This window comes from Natator depressus, chromosome 3 (assembly GCF_965152275.1).
Source record: "Natator depressus isolate rNatDep1 chromosome 3, rNatDep2.hap1, whole genome shotgun sequence".
In the NCBI taxonomy this organism is placed as follows: domain Eukaryota; kingdom Metazoa; phylum Chordata; order Testudines; family Cheloniidae; genus Natator; species Natator depressus.
In genome coordinates this window covers 174,735,707-174,759,615 of record NC_134236.1, presented here as the reverse complement: position 1 = coordinate 174,759,615, position 23,909 = coordinate 174,735,707, and the positions used below count along the sequence as shown (strand labels likewise).

The 23,909-nt window shown below is 38.7% G+C and overlaps 1 protein-coding gene across 1 annotated transcript in view; it reads right to left on the bottom strand.

The window, feature by feature from the left end:
* Positions 1-1,398: 1,398 nt before the first annotated feature.
* The window catches only part of CAMKMT (calmodulin-lysine N-methyltransferase), a 333,428-nt gene continuing 310,917 nt past the window's right edge, over positions 1,399-23,909 (bottom strand). The window contains exons 9-11 of the mRNA XM_074949369.1: positions 17,686-17,749; positions 10,147-10,278; positions 1,399-3,940 (exon numbers count right to left, since the gene is read on the bottom strand). Of these exons, the coding sequence (XP_074805470.1) occupies positions 3,863-3,940; positions 10,147-10,278; positions 17,686-17,749 (274 nt within the window). The 3' untranslated portion in view covers positions 1,399-3,862. The remainder of the gene's footprint in view (positions 3,941-10,146; positions 10,279-17,685; positions 17,750-23,909) is intronic.

Genomic DNA, 23,909 nt, shown 5'->3' with positions numbered 1-23,909 from the left:
CTATACAAGGTTTACAGATTGGTTCAATGGCTCTCAGCACCCCCACTATGCAAATTGTTCCAGTACCCCTTCTTTCAGGTACCCTGGTCAAGATCTCCTATGCAAATACAGATATATTACATACTTTGGATGAAGTGGACTTTTCTTTCACGTAAGCAGCTATTTCTTTTCACATTTCATAGTCTAAAGATTATAGCTGACTGCCAGGGAATACAAAAACATTCCCATTGCAACAGATTCTGATATGACGAGGATCACAAGTAGCCATTTTAATCTGATTACGGAGGAAGAAGCGATCTCCATCAGAAGTTCATTATATATGTAAAGGAAAACTTACATCAGTCTAATGACCACACTGCACCTTTAAGTGGGGGGTGAGGGTGGGGTTTTCTGGCTTGCTGGGGAAGAGGGAATAGTGCTTTATGGCTGGTAGGGGGAGCAAAGCTCAAAAGCTGCTGCAAAAGGGGGCATGGGTCATCCCTGACTCATCCCTAGGGACTGGATTGAAAAGGGGCAAGCCTGGTGAGAGAAGCCCCTTTTTCCCAGGTCAGGCGGAGCAGCACCCACCCTCCATCCTCTTGGAGGTGGTCAGGACCTGCTATGGTCATCACACTAGCTGCTCCTTTCTCCGTGGGCTAGGAAGGAATTTTTCCCTCACCACCAGATTGGCCAAGGTGGAGTGGGGCTTTTTTCACTTTCCCCACAGCGGGTTCGGGAGGGTCTTTGTTATGGTGAGTAGGGAAGAGAGTTAGGCTATGATTTTGCAACTCACTAGGTAAGTGTGGGATGGCTGTGCAGTGCAGATACTCCATAGAGAAGGAATACAGTGACCAGATAAATGTCTTGGTAAAGGACTTAAAGGAGGTGCTGGTTAAAAGAGTGGAATGGGGCGAGGGTTGGGGCTCCTATGACTGGTACGGCAGGGAGCCAACCCCCTTTCTTATAGCTCACCTTAACTCTTGTTCAAGTGGTGGGGGGGGGGGGATGGTAAGATCCCAGGCTGGGGTCCTGGATGGAAAAAGAGAGGAGCTGGCAGAAGCCCTCCCAGGTAGATGTTGAAATGATCATGTAGTTAACTACACTGTACACTTTTATCTGCTGGGTAGTCCCAGACTATATCAAGTGTCTCCTGTCCTTCTTTCAGTATAGCCGGAAAACATTCTCATTGGCTGCCAAAGATAACAAAGGAATAATAATACTTAGTATTTAAACCATGCTTTTCATCTTCAGAGTGCCTTACAAATATCAGTTACGCAATCCTAATATTCCTTTAAAGAATGACGCAATCTGTATCACATTAAAAATACATAGAGTATCAGAGGCCATATAGACGGCAGTTAAAGCAGGACACACACAGGACTTTGACACATTTATTTTTAATAAGCTTCTTTTGGTGACCTATGAACATAACTTTCTTTAAGCAGAGATCTTTAGCATCTTAATTAAAAAATCATTGCCTTTTTATTAAAATTTGAGAAATCAGAAAGTGTTTCCAGTCAACGGTACCTTCTAAAGACTGTAAATCTGAGAGATGTCCTTTACAAAACAATACTTAAAATACACACACAAGAAACCCCTCCAATTGTATACCTGTACAGTATAGATTTTGAAATTAACAAATATTTAACCTCATACTGATAATCAGTGGAAAATTACAAATTAGGGGCCCAATCCTATAAACTTTTAGGCACATGAGTAGCTGTACTCACTGTTGAGCTCCCGGGTGTAAGTGTTCACAGAATCAAACCCCAGATGTGTTCTTTGGTAAAACTCCATCAAGTACACTCTTAAAGAAAGATAGCCAGCACCTAGTGCAACAGCTTGTACTAACACTACAGACAGTTTTTTTTAAAAAAGCAATAACTAGCTGTTCATTTTAGTAAACTTGCTTATTCCCTGGAGGAATAAAGAACAAAAATGCCATTTCCAATGACAATAGTTTTATTTCTGGCAACTATATGTCTTTATTAGATTATATTGTAGAGAATATTCTCAAGCCCTTCTTACAAAGGCAGAGAGGATCTACATATTTTCATATTTCACTATGTCTTTGGCTTTTCTTTGTTGGTTACAAAGATTTCCTTGTGTCCATTCCTTAGGGAAAACATGTCCTTTGCTGTATGTCCAAACAGAACAAAAACTGATGAAAAGTATCTTTACAACAGCCTTAAATATTCCTAAATGCTCCTTATTTCTTATCAGAAAATATTCTTCTATCAAGAGTTTGAACATGAAACCCACAACATCCATAAAGGAGATCTACTGCTGAACTACTAGGATAAATGGCTGGTTTGCATTGCCCCTGGTCTTTATCTAATACGGAGAATAGACTGCTGTTTTATCAAAAGAGGAATAAATTGCTGTTATTGTGATGTTAGCCCATCACTTGGCATTGCAATTCAAGTTTTTGTGAGAAAGAAATGTATGATCTAACTGCGACTTGACCTATGCCTTCTGAGATCCATCTAGGTGCTCTAATGGAGCATAAAAAGTGTTGACTACAAGGACATGCAAACTGGTGGTGAAAAAATTTGTTTGAGGATAGTCCTGAAGAGAAAAGAACTTGTATAAGCTAGTGGTTTACATATAGCTCAGTTTGTTAAATGTGAGAGGAAGAGAACTGACCAAATGTAATTGTTTTAATGTATTTCAATAGGAAACTGCACATTTAACAATACTAAGTATCTGATTGGGGTTTTTTACCATTCTAAAAGTGTTTTGGTTAAAGAGATTGTGCAGGATTCCCTAAAGATCCAGCTTGCTATTTCAAGAAATCATTAGAACATTTTATTAAACCATTAGAAAAGAAGAATATGATCATGTTTCTTTGTAGGAAAGCTGTCCTCTCTCAGTGCTATATTAAACATTTACAAAACATTGTGTATTGTGAACCACAGTATATCACAATACACACCCAGTTTGAATAAGATGATTGTTTGATTGCATTAAAAGAAAATTCCCTAGTTGCCATAGCGTTCAGAATGTCTTAGGACAAGATCTATTTTTAAAGAGAGGTTTGTAGAACAGCAGCAGTTAGATTTTAGTCCTGATAAAGGCTCACTTTTCATTCATAGTCAGAGCCTAAATGTGTTCTTCTTGTACCTAACCAGATAATAAGCACTCAGCACACTCCCCCTTCTTGACACAACACACTGAGACTAATCACACATAATTGGAGAGGAGGAGCAGAGGGCTGGGCAAGCTATTGTGTCCAAAGGACAAATGGTCAGTTTATGAGGCTTTTGTCCGATGCATAATTTCTTATATATCTACAGTGGAAAAAAGTACTCTGCTGCAAAAAAAAAGAAAAGAAAAGAAAAGAAAAAAAGAAAAAAAAGAAATCACCAAAACAAGTTAGAACATTTCAATTTTGCATGGATAGAAAAATCAACAGGGAAAATTCAAGAAAGGCAAAAGAAAAATCTATGAGGTGATGTGTGCACTTTTTAAAGGAAAACTTTGAAGAGGAAACTATTTGCTCCCTAACTGAATGAGAAAGCTTTAGCACTTTCAACTGGTCAAATACAACCACAAAGCATATGATGTATGTGTTTTCAAATACAAACAAAGAAATCATGTTGAGAGAGATTAACAAACATGCAAGCTGAAAGGCATGAGAGAGAAGGAAAACTAGCTGTAGAGCTCTGTAAATATATGCATGTCGTTTTTTTAAGGTGGAAATATAATTGAGAAAAATAAGTTCCTAAAATGACATACAGAAAGTCTCACAAGGTTTCCTCACTGCAATAAATGAAACAAATTTTCCTTATCATATTTTATGATAGCCACTCAGAAAAAATAAATCGCACACGCACATAATTAGTTTTCATTTGTCCTTTTTAAAAAAAAATGATTTCATCTTCTATTCATGTTTGGTTAAAACAAGAAGAAAGGGGTAATGGATGTTTTCTTCATATGTATCTTTTTCTTCTTTTTTCAACTGCAAATAAAAAATGGAACAAGTAAGCAAACCAGTGTTAACACATTTTTAAACTACTGACACAAAATGATGTTTACTTCTTAGCTAACTATATTTCTTAGTGTGAACAATATTACAACTGATTAAACAGCTTAAAACCTCCAAAAAGCTTAATGTCAAATACTATCACAGTTACAGGATTGTATATCAAAATAGTTATCATAGGTTTATAAGTGCATTTTTCCCAAATGAGGAAGAAAAAGTGGCATGTTGCTTATAAAAATGTCTGAGTTATATTTTCACAAATTACTGCATTACTCAATTAATTAAACCAGATTCAAATGAGATTTAGGGTCTGACTTAAATCCACAAAGCAAGGACATTCAGAATGAAGGCTGAAACTTCATCCTTAACCTACCCCGTAGTGCCTCAGTATTGCAGCAGATTTAGTATTTAAGATCACCAACTGTTTGGGGACCCCTGTAATACCTTGACACAACAGGAAGGTTTATATGGGCCTAAGCCATTTCAAAGGCTATAATGCAGCTTCTGATGGTTTTATTTATTAATGATGTGCAATTCAAAAATTCTTTTACTAATACAGAATTATAGCAGCGCCAGTAATTAGAGCAGAACCATTTGCACTGCTAGGGCTAGGTTATCTGAGCGCTTCTGATACATACTCAAAATATTTTTTTTAATTGTAAATGTGTGTTCAGGCAGTTGACTAGAATGGCTTATTCAGCTAAAGTTATTCTTGTAAATACATTTAAAATATATAAATTCATATTATACTGATAAATGAACTATTCTCCCATAAACGATTCTCCCCAAAATATTACTTTTTATAAGGTTTTATAAAGGTTTTATAAAGTTTAAAAAAATTAAATTTTTATCATTTGTTTAAATACAATATCAAAGGGGGAAAATGCAAAAATGTGCATTTAATACTGACACAAATTAGAAAAACATAAGAAATACCAGATTAAAGATCAATACTGTTCTTAATCAAAATTGTTATGCCTTTTTTCTCCGTGGAATGGATTAAGGATTTTAGTTGGTCTGTGTCACACAATTACTAAAATTATTTCACCAAAGGTCCTTTTCATAGCATATTCTTCAACTCTGACATGTCTCAATGTAAGCTACTGTCCATGAGCAATTAACACACTTTTCCTTTTTCATAGTGGAACATAAAACTGATCTATTCTTTAAATTCTAATCCACTTTACTAAGAAGTGTTTGAGTATAATTACTAAAGTAATGACAATCTGCTTCCCAAGATCTTTAACTTTACCACAGGTGGTTCACTTTGTTTGCACAGGATTACTCATCAATTTCACAGTATCCTGGCAGCTTTTACACCAGCAAACTATACATTTTATTCAGAGCATAGAGTTTTATGAACTCCACTATTTCATTGAGACAGATATCCAGCAAAATTAGTCAACAGATTTTCTTTAACAAAAGCAGAATGAATGGGATACATCCGCTAATTTCTCTCTCTTGAACCTTTCTCTTTTACTTGTTGGAATGGAAGAGGAGCACCCAAATATATATTTGGACTGTGGGAGGATAGTACAGCTGAATAATTTCCTGGAGGAAGGAAAAGGTAAATACTACTATTTCTATGCACTTCCTTTAGACTAGTTTTGTGTTAGTTGATCCACTTAACTACATCAAGTACAGTAATACATAGGATGAAGAATTCTCTATACAGGAAAGCCCCCAAAGTAATATATAGGCTAAATAAATCTTGTCTGGGGATGTGACAGAAACCATATGCCCCCATGCTACTTTTAACCTGGATTCTATAGTGACCTCTGGCGGCCAGCATAGAGGATCCGTTACAGTATTTAATCAGAGTCCAGATGCACCTCAACTCTCAGAAGAGACAGGGATGCTAAATAAATAAATAAAAAGCCACACAGAAATATATTATAACCTGTCACACAGTATAAGTGGAAATGTAAGATTAGAGTACTAAAAACACATACAAAACAGTTTGAAAATACCTGTTTCAATATGAAATGTTATGCAGTGTAAGAGTAATTCCATTTACCAAGGTTGCACATCTGTACCCAATTAATGAGTATAATTTTGTGAAATGAAAAAGCACCTTTTTATACAAATGAACAAAAAGCAAATTGTGAATAAAACAATTTTTCAATTTTGTAGGTAAAAACAGTGCCTACTAGGACTGAAATAAATTACATAGCTGCTATTAGCAGCATTGTGCTTTACCTCATAATTGGATGTAACACGCTCAGACCTACAGGGTGAATAGCAGCAGCAGGAGTTTACCCTTTACAGTATCCACTGTTTACTGTTTACCCTTTACAGTATCCACAATTATCAACAGCACACCGTACAGATTATAAGCGCCAGCCACTTGTAATGTGGCATTTTGAATAGATAAGCAGAGGTGCAGTGTGACCATTCTTTTGACATAATGTCCTGAGCTCATGTCACAGCCTTTCCAAGTCTGTTTTCATTATATACACAACAACATAGTTTCTAGGAAGGAAAAGCTCCTGAGACTTTGGGGGGAAAAGTGATTGAAATATAGATACATGCAAATGAGATAGTATAAAAGGCTGAGAATATTTTTATTCACATTTAAAGTTAATATTTCCTAAGGCATATCATTATAGAACATAAATTATGTACTTAATATTCTCAATATTAAGGTGACATAGTTATGTACCAACTAGCCTGAATATAAGTAAAAAATATTTGTCTTTCTTTGCAAGTACAAATTAAAAAACAATGTTTCAGAAACATACCCCTACCTTATGCTGTTTGCCTCCTGAACAGGCTGATTCCATGATGTGGGTACAATTTAACTAAAGCACTGGCATAAAGTGTAGAATGGCACAGTTTTGATTACAGGCTTGCTTTTTAACGGAAATAAAATTTCACAGCTAACAATGAGAGGTGAAAAGTTTAAGAGGCAAAGCTGTTCCTCCTGATCACTGACTGTTAATCAGCTTCATGGGTGGTTGCCTAAATCTGTGGAGATTTTTTTTTTTTTTTTTGTTACTTGCTCTACTGCCAAGATTGTAACTAATTTTTCCCCCTGTTGTAGGAGGAGGGGTGAACAACTCCCCATAGAAGGCAGCTGTGTATGAGTGACATAAGGCACTAATACAGAGGGCAAAATTAAAATTCATGAATCTCTTCATGACCATTTGTGTAACAAGATTAAGACGGGACAGCAGAAAATAGCTGCATTATCAGGCTTCTTACAGTTCTCCAGCTGGTTACGCTCTATTCCAAAACAGTAGGGATAAGAGGATAACATGAACCCTGAAGGAAAACGCCTATCCTTCATTTGGGAGCAAACTCATCCTGGGAAAGATGAGGTTTGGAAGGAGACACATGTGAAGAAAACTGATTCCTGCTAAACATGCAAAACTTTTAAACTGTACTTTTAAGCATGAATGTAAAAATACAACAAAGGTTCAAGTGACAAAAAGAACATCAGTTCAATTATTGGATCAATAGTCTGCAAAAATGTTTGCTTCTTTAAAACAGAGTGTTTTTGATTTACATTAACAGATAATTAACAGTTTTTTTCTGGCTCATCATTTCTCTATAATATACTCTGTCTTCAGGTAGATGCTTATTAATCTACCACACCCTCCAGGGCCTTTTTTTTAATGGTCTTGTCTAAATTATGGGAGAGATTTGCCCATATTGTGTGTGAAAATGAGCACTGAATTTCAGGTTTTCTTAGATTATAAAAACTAGAAAAGTAAACAACCAAGCCTTACTCTCAGCTGATATAAATCAGCATAGCTCTATCTGGGAAATCTGGCCCACTGTATACCATATTTTATAACTATACACTATCATTTCAATATATATTCTGTGAAATGTAACTGTGTTTGCCTTCATTTATTGCACGCAAGGAGACTATGTTCCCATTTGCTCAGGTGACATGATGTACCACCTTGCTAGAGGCAGCACTGAAACCCGAAGCAGTTGATATTCTTGTCCTCTGAATGAAAAGGAAGCAAAAATCTGTTTGCTATTTGTAACTACTGCACTGTAAAAGATAAACAATGCTGTCTTAGGGCCAACTTTTGCACTCTCTCCCAGAGCTTAAGGAAGACAGAAATACAACAGATGTATCATCACATTTCCACTGAGTTAGGAGTCTTGGAAAGCCAAGAGGCTTGAAGGAAGATTCCACAGCTCTCTCTGTACCATATTGCCAAGCTCTATACTAGCTCTCATGTGCATGCAGGAGGTGTGGACCTTGTCTCAAGGTGAACTACATGGATCCACCAGACCTCCATCTACAGGCTGACACAGTGGCCCTGGCCAGGTTGCACACGCACTCCCGGCCTTGCCTCCAATTTTCAGCATCAGTACATGGGGGTGGGACAAGAGAGAGAGGAGAGGAGGATGAATTTCATCCCTGAACCGTTATGTAATTCCCTACACAAAGCCCTTTGGCAGAGAGGCATTTTGTACTTAGATATCATGATGACAGAAAGAGAGATCAGGATTTGGACATCAGCAAATACTGAAGAGGCCCTCTCTTAAATAGCACAAAAATGTGCAACACAAGAAGTGCATTAAAAAAAAAACAGTTTGGAAGTTTATATTTCTTATGTTTTCAAATGAGGTTAAGACACCCATAATTTAAAAAATAATAATAAACAAAATATTATTCTTGTGTCTAGCCTGTGGCACAAGGTAGAGCACATATTAGAATGCACCCATGCAGTGAAATGTCCCTAGGATTTTCTTTCCTCACACCAGAAGAAAAGGAAAGAAAGAGAAAATATGTTTACATTTCACGGGGGAATAAAAAAGTCACTTCATTTGTGAGCCAATTGCTGGGTGAAGATACCAACAGCTCTTTCTCCCAGATGTCCTGGCTGGAGATCTGGGTGCAGGGAGCAAAGGGAGAAAAACTATGCCCACCATGAAACAACAGGAGAAAAACTGCACCCCTTTCCAGGGGACGGCAGAAGGAAAAGTGCTAGTTGATGGCTGGGAAGGATGACCTTGGGCCTGATTTTCTGATCTCATTGATGCTGATGTAAATTAGGAGTAACTCCACTGAAGTCAGTTAAGTTAGCCTGATGTGAAACAGGCTGATGTAAGTGCGAGGATAATCAGGCCCACTGCATCAATTTCGTTAAATTATGTGATTTTGTGTATATGTAGCTAGTCAGTTTTGACAGGAGAAGTTTATTAATGTGAAAATTACACAATCAAAGAAAATACTTTGACCTTTTCCTTTAGAATATCATGTGCATATATATTTCTAAAATAATCTAATTCCTATGTTATGGTGCAGGGGTACATATCTAAAACATTTAGCTGTTTTCCCACAAGGAAATCAAGATTAAATTCTGAGAAGGCCTGTATTTTGCACGGGAAATACTTGCAAAACTGTGAGGGGTTAAAAGTAATATCTGAGGTCAAATGGGCCCACCACAGTGGATTTCTTTAAGGTATGAAATAGTGACCTAAAAAATGCAAGTAATAATATGATTTTGATAAGCACTGCTGCATGTGTACTGGAAAATAAGATTCCTAAAAAGTTTTTTATGAAATACCTTCGTTTCTGTGTCCTGTATTACCCTACACCTATAAATAATAAAAAAAAAAGAGACTGATAACAGTAGCTTTATGTAAGTAAGCTTAGAAACCACGCTCAGATAAGTGCTTTTGACCTAAATCTTGTAGTGCCTCGATCTGACATATAACCCCACAACTGTGAAATTCTGTATGAGATTTAGCAGTTTGAAGCTGCCAACTGACCCAGCCATAAAGCAACCAGAGATAAGGATTTAAGTTATGATATGATACAATTAGACATTCACCTCCTATTTATTTCAGTATTTAACCTAGTTAAAAGTTGCAAGCTTTTTATTAAAATGTAAATGTTAGTTTGCCAGATATATATAGGTGACTAACCAACAAATAAAAATAAGAAATGGATCCCATAAATTAGACTCTACTAAATAAAAAGACTGGTTATATAAAAACGGTAAACAGGAGATGCTTCTGTAAAACTCTTCTAGAGAGGCAAAGATAAAGGATGGTTCTACCACACAAAATAATCAGATACCAAATAGCTGTTCAGAAACAGCACACCTAAGGAGTACTTTAATCAAACATTTAGGTTACCTGCCAAAAGGACCATGATCTCTTCAAAATGCAATGCGGATTAAAGTGTTATCTAACACAAGCAGAAAACTAACCTTGGAGTGGAAGTTCGAAATATGTTCATCATAATTTTCATGTCTTTGGACAGAGAAACCAGCTTTTTCAGCTAGATTGCAAAACTGGTTTAAAGTATTCCCTCTGAGTGGAGCAAATACCATTGCTTTCCCCTAGAACATTAAAAAGAGAATTTACACATTTTTAAAATTGGAAGGGAACCAGATATAACATACCCTGAGTAATCTTTTAATATATTCCTGCTGAAAAAGTAATTTTTCCCTGGGAAAAGCATTTATATACTATTCATAAATCTAACTGTTCAGAATGTGCATGATTTCTCTGATTAAAGGACTGCAAAATAGAAGGCTGCAAATAAACATTTTAATCCGAAAATGGCCAATTGCAATAAGTTTGATCCTTTTCACACAATACCTGTTACTCTATGTTATTTAAATAAAACACAGAAAAATCATTTATCACATACATACAGTGCAAAATCCATCTGTTTGATTGCACTGGCAAAATCCATCTGTTTGATTGCAAGGCATCATACAAACACCGGGATTGATTTTCCTCTCTCTTATATCTGGTTAAATTAGGAATTACAACAGTGTAAAACCAGCAGAAGTTAGAGAAGAATCAGACTCAATCTTTGTATAAAAATATGTACTTTACATCACCTGTGCACCTCAACAATTTGGCCCAATATCTGCAAATCATATTTCAAACACAGCTTACTGTTCATACAGAGAGACAAGATCAGTGAGGTAATATCTTTAATTAGACCAACTTTTGTGGGTGAAAGCAGCAAACTTTCAAGCTTATATAGATCTCTTTTTCAGGTCTGGGAAAGGATCTCTAGTCCCCAGGACCTTTCCCAGACCTGAAGAAGAGCTCTGTGTAAGCTCAAGAGCTTGATCCAATTAAAAATATTACCTCACTCACTTTATCTCTAATATCATGTACCAACAAGGCTACAACAAAACTGCCAACAAAAATGTTCATGCACAGAAATGTTGAATCATTCAAGACGATCTGGCCATTTTTCATGTCCGGGCAATACGAGAAGGTCCATTAACTAAATTTTTGTTCATCCTTTTGTATGAAGAGAACACACAAGACTTTACTCTGATGTGATGGATTTTAGACACTCTTCCTCCGCCCCCACAGCAACACTAAATTTTAGTCCAGAGGCTATGACACTTGCTAAAGCATCTCTTGAAATCTTGCTTGCAAAATTAATTCAGATTGGCTCAATATGAATTCTGTCACATGGAATGAAAACTGGCTGAATCACTCTAAACAAATGTTAACATTAAACAACAATGTATTGAATTGAAAGAAGCTATTTAGTTGGGTGCCACAAGGTTCAGTGGTAGGCCCTGTTTTATTTAACATTGATACTAATGGGAGGTTAAAGAGCATGTTAATGAAATTCACAGTTGATGCTAAATTGAGAGGTGGGTGCAGTAATCACCAAGGAGACAACGAAATAATAAATGGAGATCTAGATAAGTCAGAAAAATGAACAGGACATAACAAATTGATAGTCAGCTTGAGAAATGTATGCTAGTTATGTCTGGGGAAAAAGTGGTCAGAACAATTCAAGAGAATGGAAAGATCCTGGAAAGCTGTAACACTGAAAGATACTTAATGGTGATAGTGGACATCAAATTAGATATGTGCTTGCAGTGTAATGTGGCTCATGTAACTTTGGGATGTATAAACACATATTCAGAGACAGCACATCATGGAAATGAAGGTTCTATCTATCTAGACAGCTAAAGTACCTATGTGGCACCTCACATTCTCTAATGTATTTATCCTCTAACACCCTAAGGTATTCCCATTTTACAGAGGGGGGAACTGAAGCACAGAGAGCCGAGGTGACCTGCCCAAAGTCACACATGAAGTCTGTGGCAAAGCAGGGACTTGACTTCAGGTCTCCTATGGACTAGGCTAGTGCCCTAGCCCCTGGACTATTCTTCCTCTCTTTCTACAACTCTAGGCAACCCTGATACTGGATTTTGTTCTGGGAACCACATTATCAGAAACTCGAAGGAGTTTGGAAGAGAGGGTGTAGTGGTGGTGAGGGGAACGGCTGGAGGGACTGATAAATAGTTAGCTAGGCTATGTGACAATTAAGATGAACAAGAACGAGGTCTACAAATATTTAAAGGGTGTAAATACTAAGGAGGGAATTATTTAGCATAGTATGTTAAGGCATAAATAGGAATAAGGGGATGAAATTAGGAAAAGGAATGTTTAGGTCAGATATCAAGGAAACATCCTCACAGTGAGGTCTACAAAACAGTAAACAGTCTCCTAAATTAAGGAGTGACTGCCCCAACTCTGGAGAGAGTTCATATTAGATCTGACAGTGCACTAGAAAATGTACTGTAAGGAATAATCCTCAATCAGCAAATAGATGGGCAAGTAGACCTAAGAAGTCTTTTTAAACTTTTTCTATTATTCCATGACTAATAATAAGGTGTAACTGGGTGCAGAGAAAGTCAGTGGAATTGCCCTGGCAAAGTTTAGGTCAGAATATGAGCCCAGATTGTGAAGTAAAACATTAAACAAAAGGAAATGCACAATCAGAGTGAAATGTGCCAAACCTTCCTAACATTTTAGCATCACACGACACTCTTCAATGTCACACATCTAAATAGTCTTCTCTTAAGGGGGGTCTTCAGCTGAAGATCTTCCCACCCTGATAATGCTCCATGTTACAGAAGACAGGGACACCCTTTGGAACTTCTTATCTTCTTGAGGTCCTTCACCATTGGGGTACTGTTTGCAAAGCACTTTCTCCACTCAGGGTCTGAGCCTGCTGACCGCAGAACACGCTAGCTGGCACATGGAAAGAAATGTGGAACCTCTTGTATGGAGGATTGGCCAGAGCCAGGCCCCAACATACTGTTTCCCTCAGCCCACACTCCAGCAATTTTTATGAGAATGCAATACTCACACAATAATGTTATCAGTACAGTTTAAAATTAGACTCAGCATTCTATGAAGACATTCCTTTCACATTCTATGTCGACTAATCCCTTTCAAATTAAATCCAAAAAAACATATTAGAATGAACATACTAGAACTAAACACCATATTAAAAACCTATCTGAATTGGGTTGAAAAGTTGTACCATGCATTAAAACTTCAAAAATGTGAATGACATTTTATCTAAATCATGGTACATTTGACTTTTCAGGCCAAAGCTTCCCCTGGTGTAAATCAGGATAGCTCAATTGATTTCAATGGGTCTCTCCCAATTTACTCTAGCTGAGCATCTGGTCCTTAACTGATAAATGCTACAACAAATAATTGATTAGGATTATAACTAGAATAATCCCTTCAAAACAAATAGGTATTGTGGTTAATTGCTTTGTTAGACCAATAACAACTTTGTTCTTTGGTCTATTAAAAGGACACTACAATCTTGAAATCTAGGCAACTTAAAAAAATGGATTAAAAAGTAGCTTCAGATGAAATGACCTGAGCCGTCCTGCTAATTTAAAAAAAAAAAAATGTTTTTCTCTCTGCTGTTCCTAAACAAAAACAACAATGGGAATTGACTGATCATATAGGGGAAGAAGGGAAATTGGTTAGATGCAAAGACCCCAATTCAAGAAGTGTGTTTAAAGTGAAGCACTTGCTTAAATGTTTTCCTAAATTAGGATCAAAGTGCTAGCAAATGCAAGAAGTGAAAAATTGAAAAAATACTTCCGCCTCTCTAATCTCTTTCAGTTATAATGATTTTAGGTGTTACTGTAATGCAAGCAGATAAAAACAAGACAGAAGTGTGATTTTCAAGATGACTGTCCCTGTAACTAATTACTGGTTTATTTGTCACTAGTTATTAAGGTCCCAAGCCTGCCTGCTCTGTTCAGGCAGAACCTTACACTGACATAGAGTTCCATGGACTTCACTGGGGCTCCACAGGAACAGACCATTGCTGGATCAGAGCCTAAATAACTGCAATGTTATTAAGGAAATTTACAAGTCAATAAATGTTCTGACAGTGAAATTAAAAACATATTTCAATGCAAGCAAAAAAAAGTGGTAAAATAAAGCCATTTATTGGCATTAAATTAAAACCTATCAATTCAAAAGAAATTTGCCAACATAAAAACTGAGAGCCTATGGGCTAGTCTACACTGCAAACTAACATCAGCAAAGCTATATCTCTTGGGTGCGAAAAATCCACACCCCTGAGAGATGCAACTATGCAGACCTAACCCCTGGAGTAGACAGTGCAAGGTCAATGGAAGAATTCTTCCCTTGAGCTAGCTATCATTGTCTGGGGAGGTGGACTACAGCCACTGTAGCATTTTAAGTATAGACATATCCTAATTCTCAGTCACACCGTGACCACTTTACACTGCTCTGGCACAGCTAAAGGGCTTTAAAGTGAGTGCAAATGTAATTTATGGCCACTGTACACTGCCAGAGTAGTGCAAAGTGACCTTAGTGTAAAGAAGAATTATGCCCTGAGCTAATTCATTTACATTCACAGTGTTTTTAGATATAACCAGGGGGTTTGAAATCGTGCAGTAAGTTGTGGTTAGTTTCTGAAATAAAATATCATAAATTCTACAAGATTCCTGAATTCTTAACAATTCTGCAGCAATGCAGGTTCTTTGGCTTTTCAATATTGCAGCACCCATAAATCTGTAGCTTTTCTTGGTGTACCCTACTTATACCCAAGCCCTCTAAATCAGACTTTGAAAGACAACCGGTTGGTTGCAGTTTAAAGATAGTATTTAAGTATGAATAATGCCAGTTTACATTACATCCTTGGCTTCCAGTGCCTGACATCCGTGTTGCTAAGGAATTGGTGTCACACAGCCACTTGTGAAGTATTCTATTATCAGTGAGAAGTTGGTTATAAAATACGTAGCATTGCTGTATGGAACGCAATTTGCTGATCAAACTCCTTCTCAAATTTGTTTCTGGTTTTCCCTCTGCTACAATGTACAGAATGTCCTTCTTATAACTGAATTCCAACAGCAAGGAAATAATTTATTGTATAATTATTATGTGCCCTTGTGCCTTATCTATGACTCTTCATTGTAGTTTCTCATTTCCAAATAGACAAAAGGGACTACCATCTGGATCCAAGTATGGGAAAGGATTTTTGTGAGAGTTTATGGTTTATGTTAGTCTATATGTTTTATCATCCAAAAACTATGTATTTTTTTTAAACATTCTCCTTCCCACCCCATGGAATCTGCTGGTATTTCTTGACAATATTAAAGTTGTCCCAGAATGCATCATTCTGTGAATGATTGATACCATGAATCTTCTAATATAAGTATTATCAAAGAATGAGGGATCTTGGGATGTGTTTAATGAACCAGGAAGTGCCAGGGGATTTCACAAATGGAGGGAAAATACTTTTTCTAAAAGGTAAATTAGGATTTATTGCTTATGCTGAATTCCCCCTCCAGTCAGCTTAATAGGGATACCCATATTTTGTGCTTACATCAATTTTCATTTTAGCTTTATTGTCCATTATTCTCCCTGAAGTCCTTTATTAAAAGTTATAGAAGGAATAATGTGATGATACATGGCTTAGCAGACAACATGAAACTCTTGAGTCTCTGATGTGTGCTGCTGGTTCACCTGGACGCTATTAAAGATGGTTCTTATTTTCCATGTTGATGTAATTCTGGCTCGAGTCTTTATCAGCTTGGCCACACATAAACTTTTAAGTATACGGTGGTTTTCTTGGTTGAAACAGACTAATTAATTTAAGGGACTTAAGAGAAAGGGTAATACTGAATTTAAAGAAAATCTGTGAAATTCCATGGTAGCTTGTGCAGAAGACTTATATTTTAGGGCTACAATACTGATGAAACTACATATTTTAGGGCTATTATAACTGATGAAAGAATTAATTGTTCATTTTGTTTTTCTTTTCACGGAAATAACATTGTTTAGAATGATGACTAAGTCAAGCATGTAAGCACATGCTTCTGTTCTTCCCTATGCAGCATGTGTAAAAGTCGCATTGGCTCAATGGAATTTGAGATTTCACGTAAGTGCTTTGCTGAACAGGAATGGGGTTAAGTACATGCTTAAATGCTTTGCTGAACTGGACCCATCATGAGTTAAACCTCACTACATCCCTTTGAGGTAAGTAGTGTTATCCCCATGTTATACATAGGAAACTGAGACACAAAGAGAGAGGTTAAGGGATACACTGTGACCAGAACCTAGGGAAGCAGGGGAAAAAGAGCTCCTGACCCTTACTTTGTACACCCATGCAGGGACCAGACACTAAGGCTAGCAATGCTAGCTTCCCCAAAAGGGGAAGGGAGAGGACAAAGCAATGGACCTTCCATGCCACCAACAGATCTGGCCTCACTAGGTAGAGAGTGCTCATATTACAGCCAGTCCAATGATTTCACTGTGATCACATTCCTCCTTTGCTCCTGGACACACAGCCCCATTGGTTTACATGCAGTACAATGATTTAGTCCTAAGTGACTTGCTCTAGGCCACTGAGGAAGTCTGTGACAAAGCCAAGAATAGATCCCCAGTCACTCTTAGACGTGAATGGGATTACTTACTCGACTAAAATTATTCGCTTTCTTATGTCTTATCAGGTTTTTGTCTATGTTTCTATTTTTTAATAGAGGAAATTGTTTGTAATATGAAAAAATAAGCAGAATAGAGTTTTTAAAATACAGTTTAGAAAAAGCCTTGTTCACATGCATTGGTTTTCATGTTAAAATGGGAGGTTTCCCTTATGGAAGATTAGCATGTTAAATGCAAGCAGTTAGATCATGTTTTGAATGCCTATGGAAAGCATTCACCATATATATTTTATATTGTAGAATTGGGGCTTTTAATTCTTGAGATTAAAGTTTATTTTAAGTATATGCATATTAATTCCTCCTTTTGATTCTAGGTCTTCCTAGTTTAGTATAACAGTCTGGTAGACTAAGCTTTTATATATACAGAGCAATTTCCTCACCCACATAAATAAATGTAGAAATGTGTGTAGCATTTCATACAGTGCTTCGCTTTAATTTTCCCTAACATTTATAATATGTAAATATGTGGCTTATTTCATGAAGAAAACAAGTTGTGTGCTATAGATATATTTAAGGGTTTTATTCATTTAATATAAACAGAAGTGAAAAGAAAAATGTTCCTTCACAATAAATATATACACAGTGGCAAAGGTTACTCTTGAAGGGATTATAAATGACAGAAGCTAACATAAAAACTTTCAATATTATACTTTTACTTTAATATGAAGACATTGTTATCAAAGGAAAATACTCAAGAAACGCTTTGATAAAAATAATCTCATGCTATCTTTGAAGCGGTTTCATTTATTTTACTACCCACTGTGTTCCTTATCAGAAGGCCAAGTATAAGAAGTTTCCTAGTTTATGATTAGGAAAGAATCTGATAGATTAGAAGACTCAATTGAAGTTGGACATAATAAGTATTAAAGTATTACATGACATTAATCCTGCCATTCCATTACTCCCTCAATCATTGTGCACAGACTAATTATTCTGAAGCCAGTGTTCAGGAGAAAATAGAAACATACTTACACTGGGTTGGAGTAATCTCTTTATTGCATCAACAAGGCTAGCTCTGTACCGGTCCAGAAACAGGCTGACATTGAGAAGAGAACAGAATCCAGATTAAAATGGGTTTTCAATTCTAATGATACTAATGCAGATAAATACAAGGCTAATTACATATGTTTACACAATGCTGAAAAGGAGGAACTGAGATCTAAATTGCCTTCCAATTCATGTACTTTTTAATAGAAAACAAACAAACAAACATAACTGAAGCTTGCAATAAATGTTATCTAAAGCTAAAGCCAAAATATTGGCATGAAAGAGTTCTTTATGTGACAGGAATTCACTGATCATATACGCTTGTCTTTTAATAGCTAGGATATCAGAAATCAGGATCAATATACTGTAATGCAAGGTTAACATTTCACATGCTCTTTTGTATAGAAAGGTCTGACTACCAAGTAGAGGGTTGGTTTGTTTTTTAAGTTTACTCTACATTGCATTTAGTGTCCTACTCATGGGTTTTTCCCCTTTTCTTTTAAAATATTTATAGTCAGTTTATTTAATTTATTTATTTATGCTACAGTAGCTTCTAGAGGCCAGGGCCCCATTGTGACAGGGACGGTTCAAATAGAGCAAAGAGACAGTCAGTGCAGAAATGTCATATCTCAAGACTGGAGTCTTCTATTTACCCACAGAATGGGTACAGCAAAGACAGCTTCCCCAAAAGGTGCTACCAATGTGCTTCAGCACTGTTCTGGAGGGACTACCCCTAAAGCTGAGAGGTACTTCATTCTGCATGCCCATTAATTCATTAGCATATGTGTTGAGACAGCCAAAAAGGGTGCCAATCACTCATACTGGATATCTGTAGATAGCTGTGTATTAGAGATGAACTGAGACTGCAAGTGCAATTCCCATGGCCCATGAATGGCCATCAGATGGTAATGCTTTTCAGTCATTACTACCCTGGCCTGCATTCATATCAGTGACCTAGATATGAAAGGCTCCTGTCTAAAGAACTGTGTCAAGCAGGTCACAGAAATGTTATTTTTTTCCTCACAATTTCAACAATTTTTACTAATTTCAGTAACTTCACTGAAGTTCCATCCAACTCCCTGCAGGAGGAAATGGTTACAATAGTTGAAAAATTAGAGCGGGTGCATGAAAGATAATAAAGGATGATGGCACTGTACTCAGACACCATCTCTGACCCCATACTCTGTCCACAATCCCAGATTAGCTAGATATTTCTGCTAAAATTATCAATAATAACATAGTTAATAATGTTGACATTAAATCATCATTAGGTTTCAGAGTCAACACCCCATTGCGATGAAGGGGGGCAGTTCACAAAGCTTTCAGAGCCATTACTTCTGTGTCTGGAGATACAGGCAGACAGTCCTGAATCAGTTCACATATGAAGAGTTTTCTTCAAACTCTCAGCACTAGGAACTTTGGCCATAACTTTCACATCTGTTATGTACCTACATAAAAGTGGCCTGATTTCTAGAAGTGCCAAGCATTCTGAAAATCAGGTTATATTAGTATTTGGGTGCCTTACTTAGAGGAAGGATAGAGCGGAATTATGATCCAGTGGTTAGGGACCTGGGAATGAGACCTGGGTTCAATTCGCTGCTGTGCCCCAGCCTTTCTATGTGACCTTGGGAAAGTTACAAAGTGTACATCTACACTGGAATAAAAGACCCACAGCACAGCTGCAGCTGGCCTGGGTCAACTGACTCAGGCTCACAGGCTCGGACTGCAGGGCTAAAAATTGCTGTGTAGATTTTAGGGCTTGGGCTGGAGCCCAAGCTCTGGGACCTTCCCCCCCTGCTTGTGGGATCCAGAGCCAGAATGTCTACACAGAATCCAGCCGGAGCCAGAATGTCTACCCAGCAATTTTACAGTCCCATGAGCTGGTGTAAGCTGAACCAGGCTAGCCATAGCTATTTAATTACTGTGTAGACAAAGATTTAGGGAGTTAAATACCTTTGAGAACCTGAACCTTTGTCTCTCTGTGCCACATCTGTAAAACTTCCGTACTTTACAGGGGTGTTGTGAGGATAAATACATTAAAGATTATGAGGTGCCCAGATACTACTGTAATGGGGACTGTATAAGTAGTTTAGATACCTTAGGCCTTCAGTTTCTAATATTGTCCTTTTTAAATAACGAAAGCTTAAATTCTGCAGAAATAGAGCTGCGGGCAGTAGTGAAATTCAGAACAATTCCTGAGGCTGAGCACCTGAGAAGTGACAAAACTATCAATTCCCGTTACCAATCCCCGCAGCCATTAGCCCCACTCTTAAAGGTTTTATTAGAATTCAGTAGAGGAGATACAGTAAATTAAGAATTCACTGTTTGGCTGAGAGGCTGAAGAGTGTGTTCCTGATTCAATGAGTAAAGTATGGTTCAGTCAGACTACACTGGGGTTGGGCCTGCATGGCAAGCTCTAGAATTTTACAGAATTTGTGGGATGCCTCTAGAATTGCTTGTCAGAGGCATGAAAGCTTGTGGACTATTTTGAAGCCATAAAAGCACCACCAAGAGAAACAAAGCTTTTAAAGCTTCAGAAGTAGCCATGTGAGTTTTCTTCACTGAGTGAATCCAAAATTGCACCTATGAACAGTGCAACTGCTGGGGATGGAATGAGGGAGACAATTCCCTCTCCCTCACACTATCCTGTTTGTGGTCATTCTGTCTGGCATTAGGACTAGTACATTTCCAGTGACTGGGCCCCCAACTTCTTTCATGCCCACTGGAGTAGAACATGTAAGAATCTGTTGCATTTTTAAAGTGATAGCAAGTGATGTGAGAGTGGATTTTATACTGATAGCTGAATGTTTAGAAAGGACTTACAGCTAATATGTAACATATATGTATACTGGACATCCTCGACATTTAATCATAAAATCTCACATACAAATCAAAGAAGGAACTTGTTAAAGGAACTTATTATGAGCAGATAACTACATACAGATCCCCAAGCCTTCATTTTTCCTAAATACGACACCTCTTACCCAAGATTCTGCATCATAAACACTGCACCTCCTGCTGTAAGGAGTTCATGAAGCATCTTTTGTTGAAGAATTTTGGGCCTTATAGATCTTGGCTGGAAAAACATCCCCATGAACAACCACTCATTTAAATAAAAATCATGGAAGCTGCTGAGAACATCTCTAGTGACTGCTGGGAGTTTTAATCACATCCACCTGAGGTAGGTCACCAGGAGGATAGACAGCAGGACACACCAGTTTATCAGGAATTCAACTGTCTCGAGGATAAAAAGGTGGCATACAGGTGTACAAACCACCACCCAAAAAGCTTTCCTTAAAAATAAATCATTTTCTTCCAGCCTGAACCAACATATTCTTGAAGACTTTATAAGACTTGCTGAGATCTTTGACAAGAGAAGCACATTGGGGAAAAACATCATTTTTTCCCTTTATTATTGTATTTTGTTTTTTATTTTTTGAAAGTAGTAAGTGAAAACATGAATTTTTGCTGAGTTTGCCTGAAGTAAAATTCATTTTGCGTAGCTCTGCTCCCTACTGTCTCTTTGCAAGTTTTCTTAATGACACAGACCCTGGTCCTAGTTTACAGGTAAGTAATGGACTCCTTATGTGCAAACTACTAAACAACCTAACTGCGCAACCCACTGGGGCAACGGAAGCTGGAGTGGGTACCTCTATCCTCTTCTCTGATTGCTTGGGTAAGCGTTGTAAACTTAGCCCTGATGGATCTTTGCTTGGGAAAGTCAGATAGGATGGAATATCTGCAATAACAGCCCCTGCCCCTTCTCTCCCCCCAACCCAAAAAAACCCCTGGGGTAGTTTAAAGACTCAGCTTCCACTGACATTGTAACCTAGTACCCTGGCTGCAAATCTGTTACTCAGAGAACCACATACTCAGAGCCTGGAGAAAGGAGAGACTGGGAGTCCATGTTAGTGTTATGCAACCATTCCAGAGAATGCTTCTACCCCCTCAGCATTAGAACACTCTCTGAATACCTCAAAGCCCGAAGAAGCAGTTGGAGGATCTGTGTCATGGATATGGGCTGGCACAGGATTTGAACCAGCACAGGATTTGGACCATACATAGGGATTAAGTCACACAACTTCTATATTAATACCAATAGGATTTATGTGGCTAACTATCAGCATTATATGCTGAAACTGTACCCCTATAAAGAATTTTCCAGGTTCAGCACCTCTCAGTGAAGCTAAGTCACCGTTTCTCAAAGGCAGCCACCGTGGCCGCGTGCGGCCACCGGGGGGGGGGTTTCCCTGGGGCCACAGCAGTTTCCTGGGCAGCGGTGGGGAGGAAAGCATCAGCCCCTCTCCTCCCTCCCTGTTGCTCCTGCGCGCTGCCTCTCTGGAGACACAGGTGGGACACACAACGCTTAAGGAACAAGGTGAAGAGGTGAGTGGGGGGCGAGAGGCGGGCTCAGGGGGGTGTGAGGAAGCGAGCGGCGGGCGCGGGGGGGTGTGAGGAAGCGAGCGGTGGGCAGGGAGGAGCTGGGCGGGGGAGTAAGGAGGCGAGTGGTGAGCCAGCAGCAGAGGAGGGTGGGAAGGGTCTGGTTGCAAGCGAGGGAGTGAGGAGGTGAGCAGGGGTGGAGTGAGGAGGCAAGCAGGGGTGGAGTGAGGAGGCGGGGGGAGGAGGAGGCAAGCGGCGGGGTAAGTGGCGGGGGAGTAAGGAGGTGAGCGGCAAGCCAGCAGCAGGATGACAAGGTGGGTGGGGGTCTGGCTGCGAGCAGGGGAGTGAGGACATGAGCAGTGAGCCACCCAGTGACCGGGGCTTCTGCTGGTGGGCAGGAGGGTGTCTGTGGCAGGGGAGTGAGGAGGCGAGCGGCAGGTGGGGGGGTCAGAGGAGGCAAGAGGTGCGTGGGGGACTGAGGAGGGATCCAGAGGTGAGCAGCAGGAGAGGGGGTGAGGGGGTGAGTGGCAGACGCATGGGCAGTGGGTGGAGCCCCCCTTTGGGGAGCCTAGCCCCTGACTCCAGCCCTTCTGCCCCCACTCCCCACCCCCAGCAGCCAGAGCCCCGAGATCCTCTGTCCCCCCCATGTGACTGGAGCCACAAGCCCACCGCCCTGAGTGCCCCCCCCTTCGGCTGGAGAAGCCCCAGGCCGGCTGAAGTCCCGAGACCCCCCCGTCCCCTCCACACCTGCCCAGAGGAGCCCCAGGCTGGACAAAGCCCAGAGTGCCTGCCCCCCTAAGCCAGAGAAGCTCCAGTCCATCCAAAGCCCCGAGCCCCATCACCTGCCCGGAGAAGCCCGGGCCCAGCCACAGCCATGCCTCCCCTCCCCAGACCCAAGCCACCCAGATATGGTTTTCATTATTGTTTGGACTTCTATTATGTCAAAGAATTTTTAAATTTACTTCAGAATTGTTGTACAGACAACCGCTTTTACCAAAAAAGCAAAAGAAACAAAAGACAAGAACTGTGCAAAGCACCTTATTTGTGTTTCTATTCTGTTAGGTCCAGTAAAGAATAGAAATAACTGTGCATTATTTTTATTATTGAGTCTGCAAAAAACCCCCAAAACCTTACAAAAATAAATTACAATGATTTGGATGTATATATGTGCATATTACTTTATTAACTTTAGGAAAAATAAATAATTTTAGGAAAAAGTGTCAGTGTGGCGCATTCTGCCATCAAAAAAATTCAGAGAACCCCTGAATTAAGTGATATGCTGGTCTATTGCACTTGTCTTTCATTTCTGGACACTGCACTTCAAATTTGGCTTAGCTCATCAGTGGTTTGGTAGTCTTCTTAACCAAGCTCCTAATGAATTTTGGTCCACATAACAAAATGCCTCAGATTTCTGTAATAGGAAGTCTCTGATAGCAGAGACCCAGGATAAGAACAGCAAGCGTTTTACAGGTCAGGACAGAAGTGTTTGGTCCAAGCAGTAAGGAAGCTGAAGTAGGGTTACTGGCTCTTAGCCAGTGTGGTTATTATATTACATCTATATGGAATTATAGGCCACCGTTGTCAGCTCCATCTTTTCTTTTTCTTTTTTTAAAACAATTCTTTTTTTCTGAATGTTTTCCTTTTAAGAAAACCTACCATTAAAACACGAAAAAATGCTTACACAAAAACTGTGTGGAAGTAATGGTAAGCTACAACAAAGAAAAACAGTAAAGAATTCTCAACTAGGTTAAGGCTGATACGGTTTATCCCATCTTTTTGGGTCTTAGTATTACTAGTGCCTCTGAACAGTGGGCATATGTTTATATTTT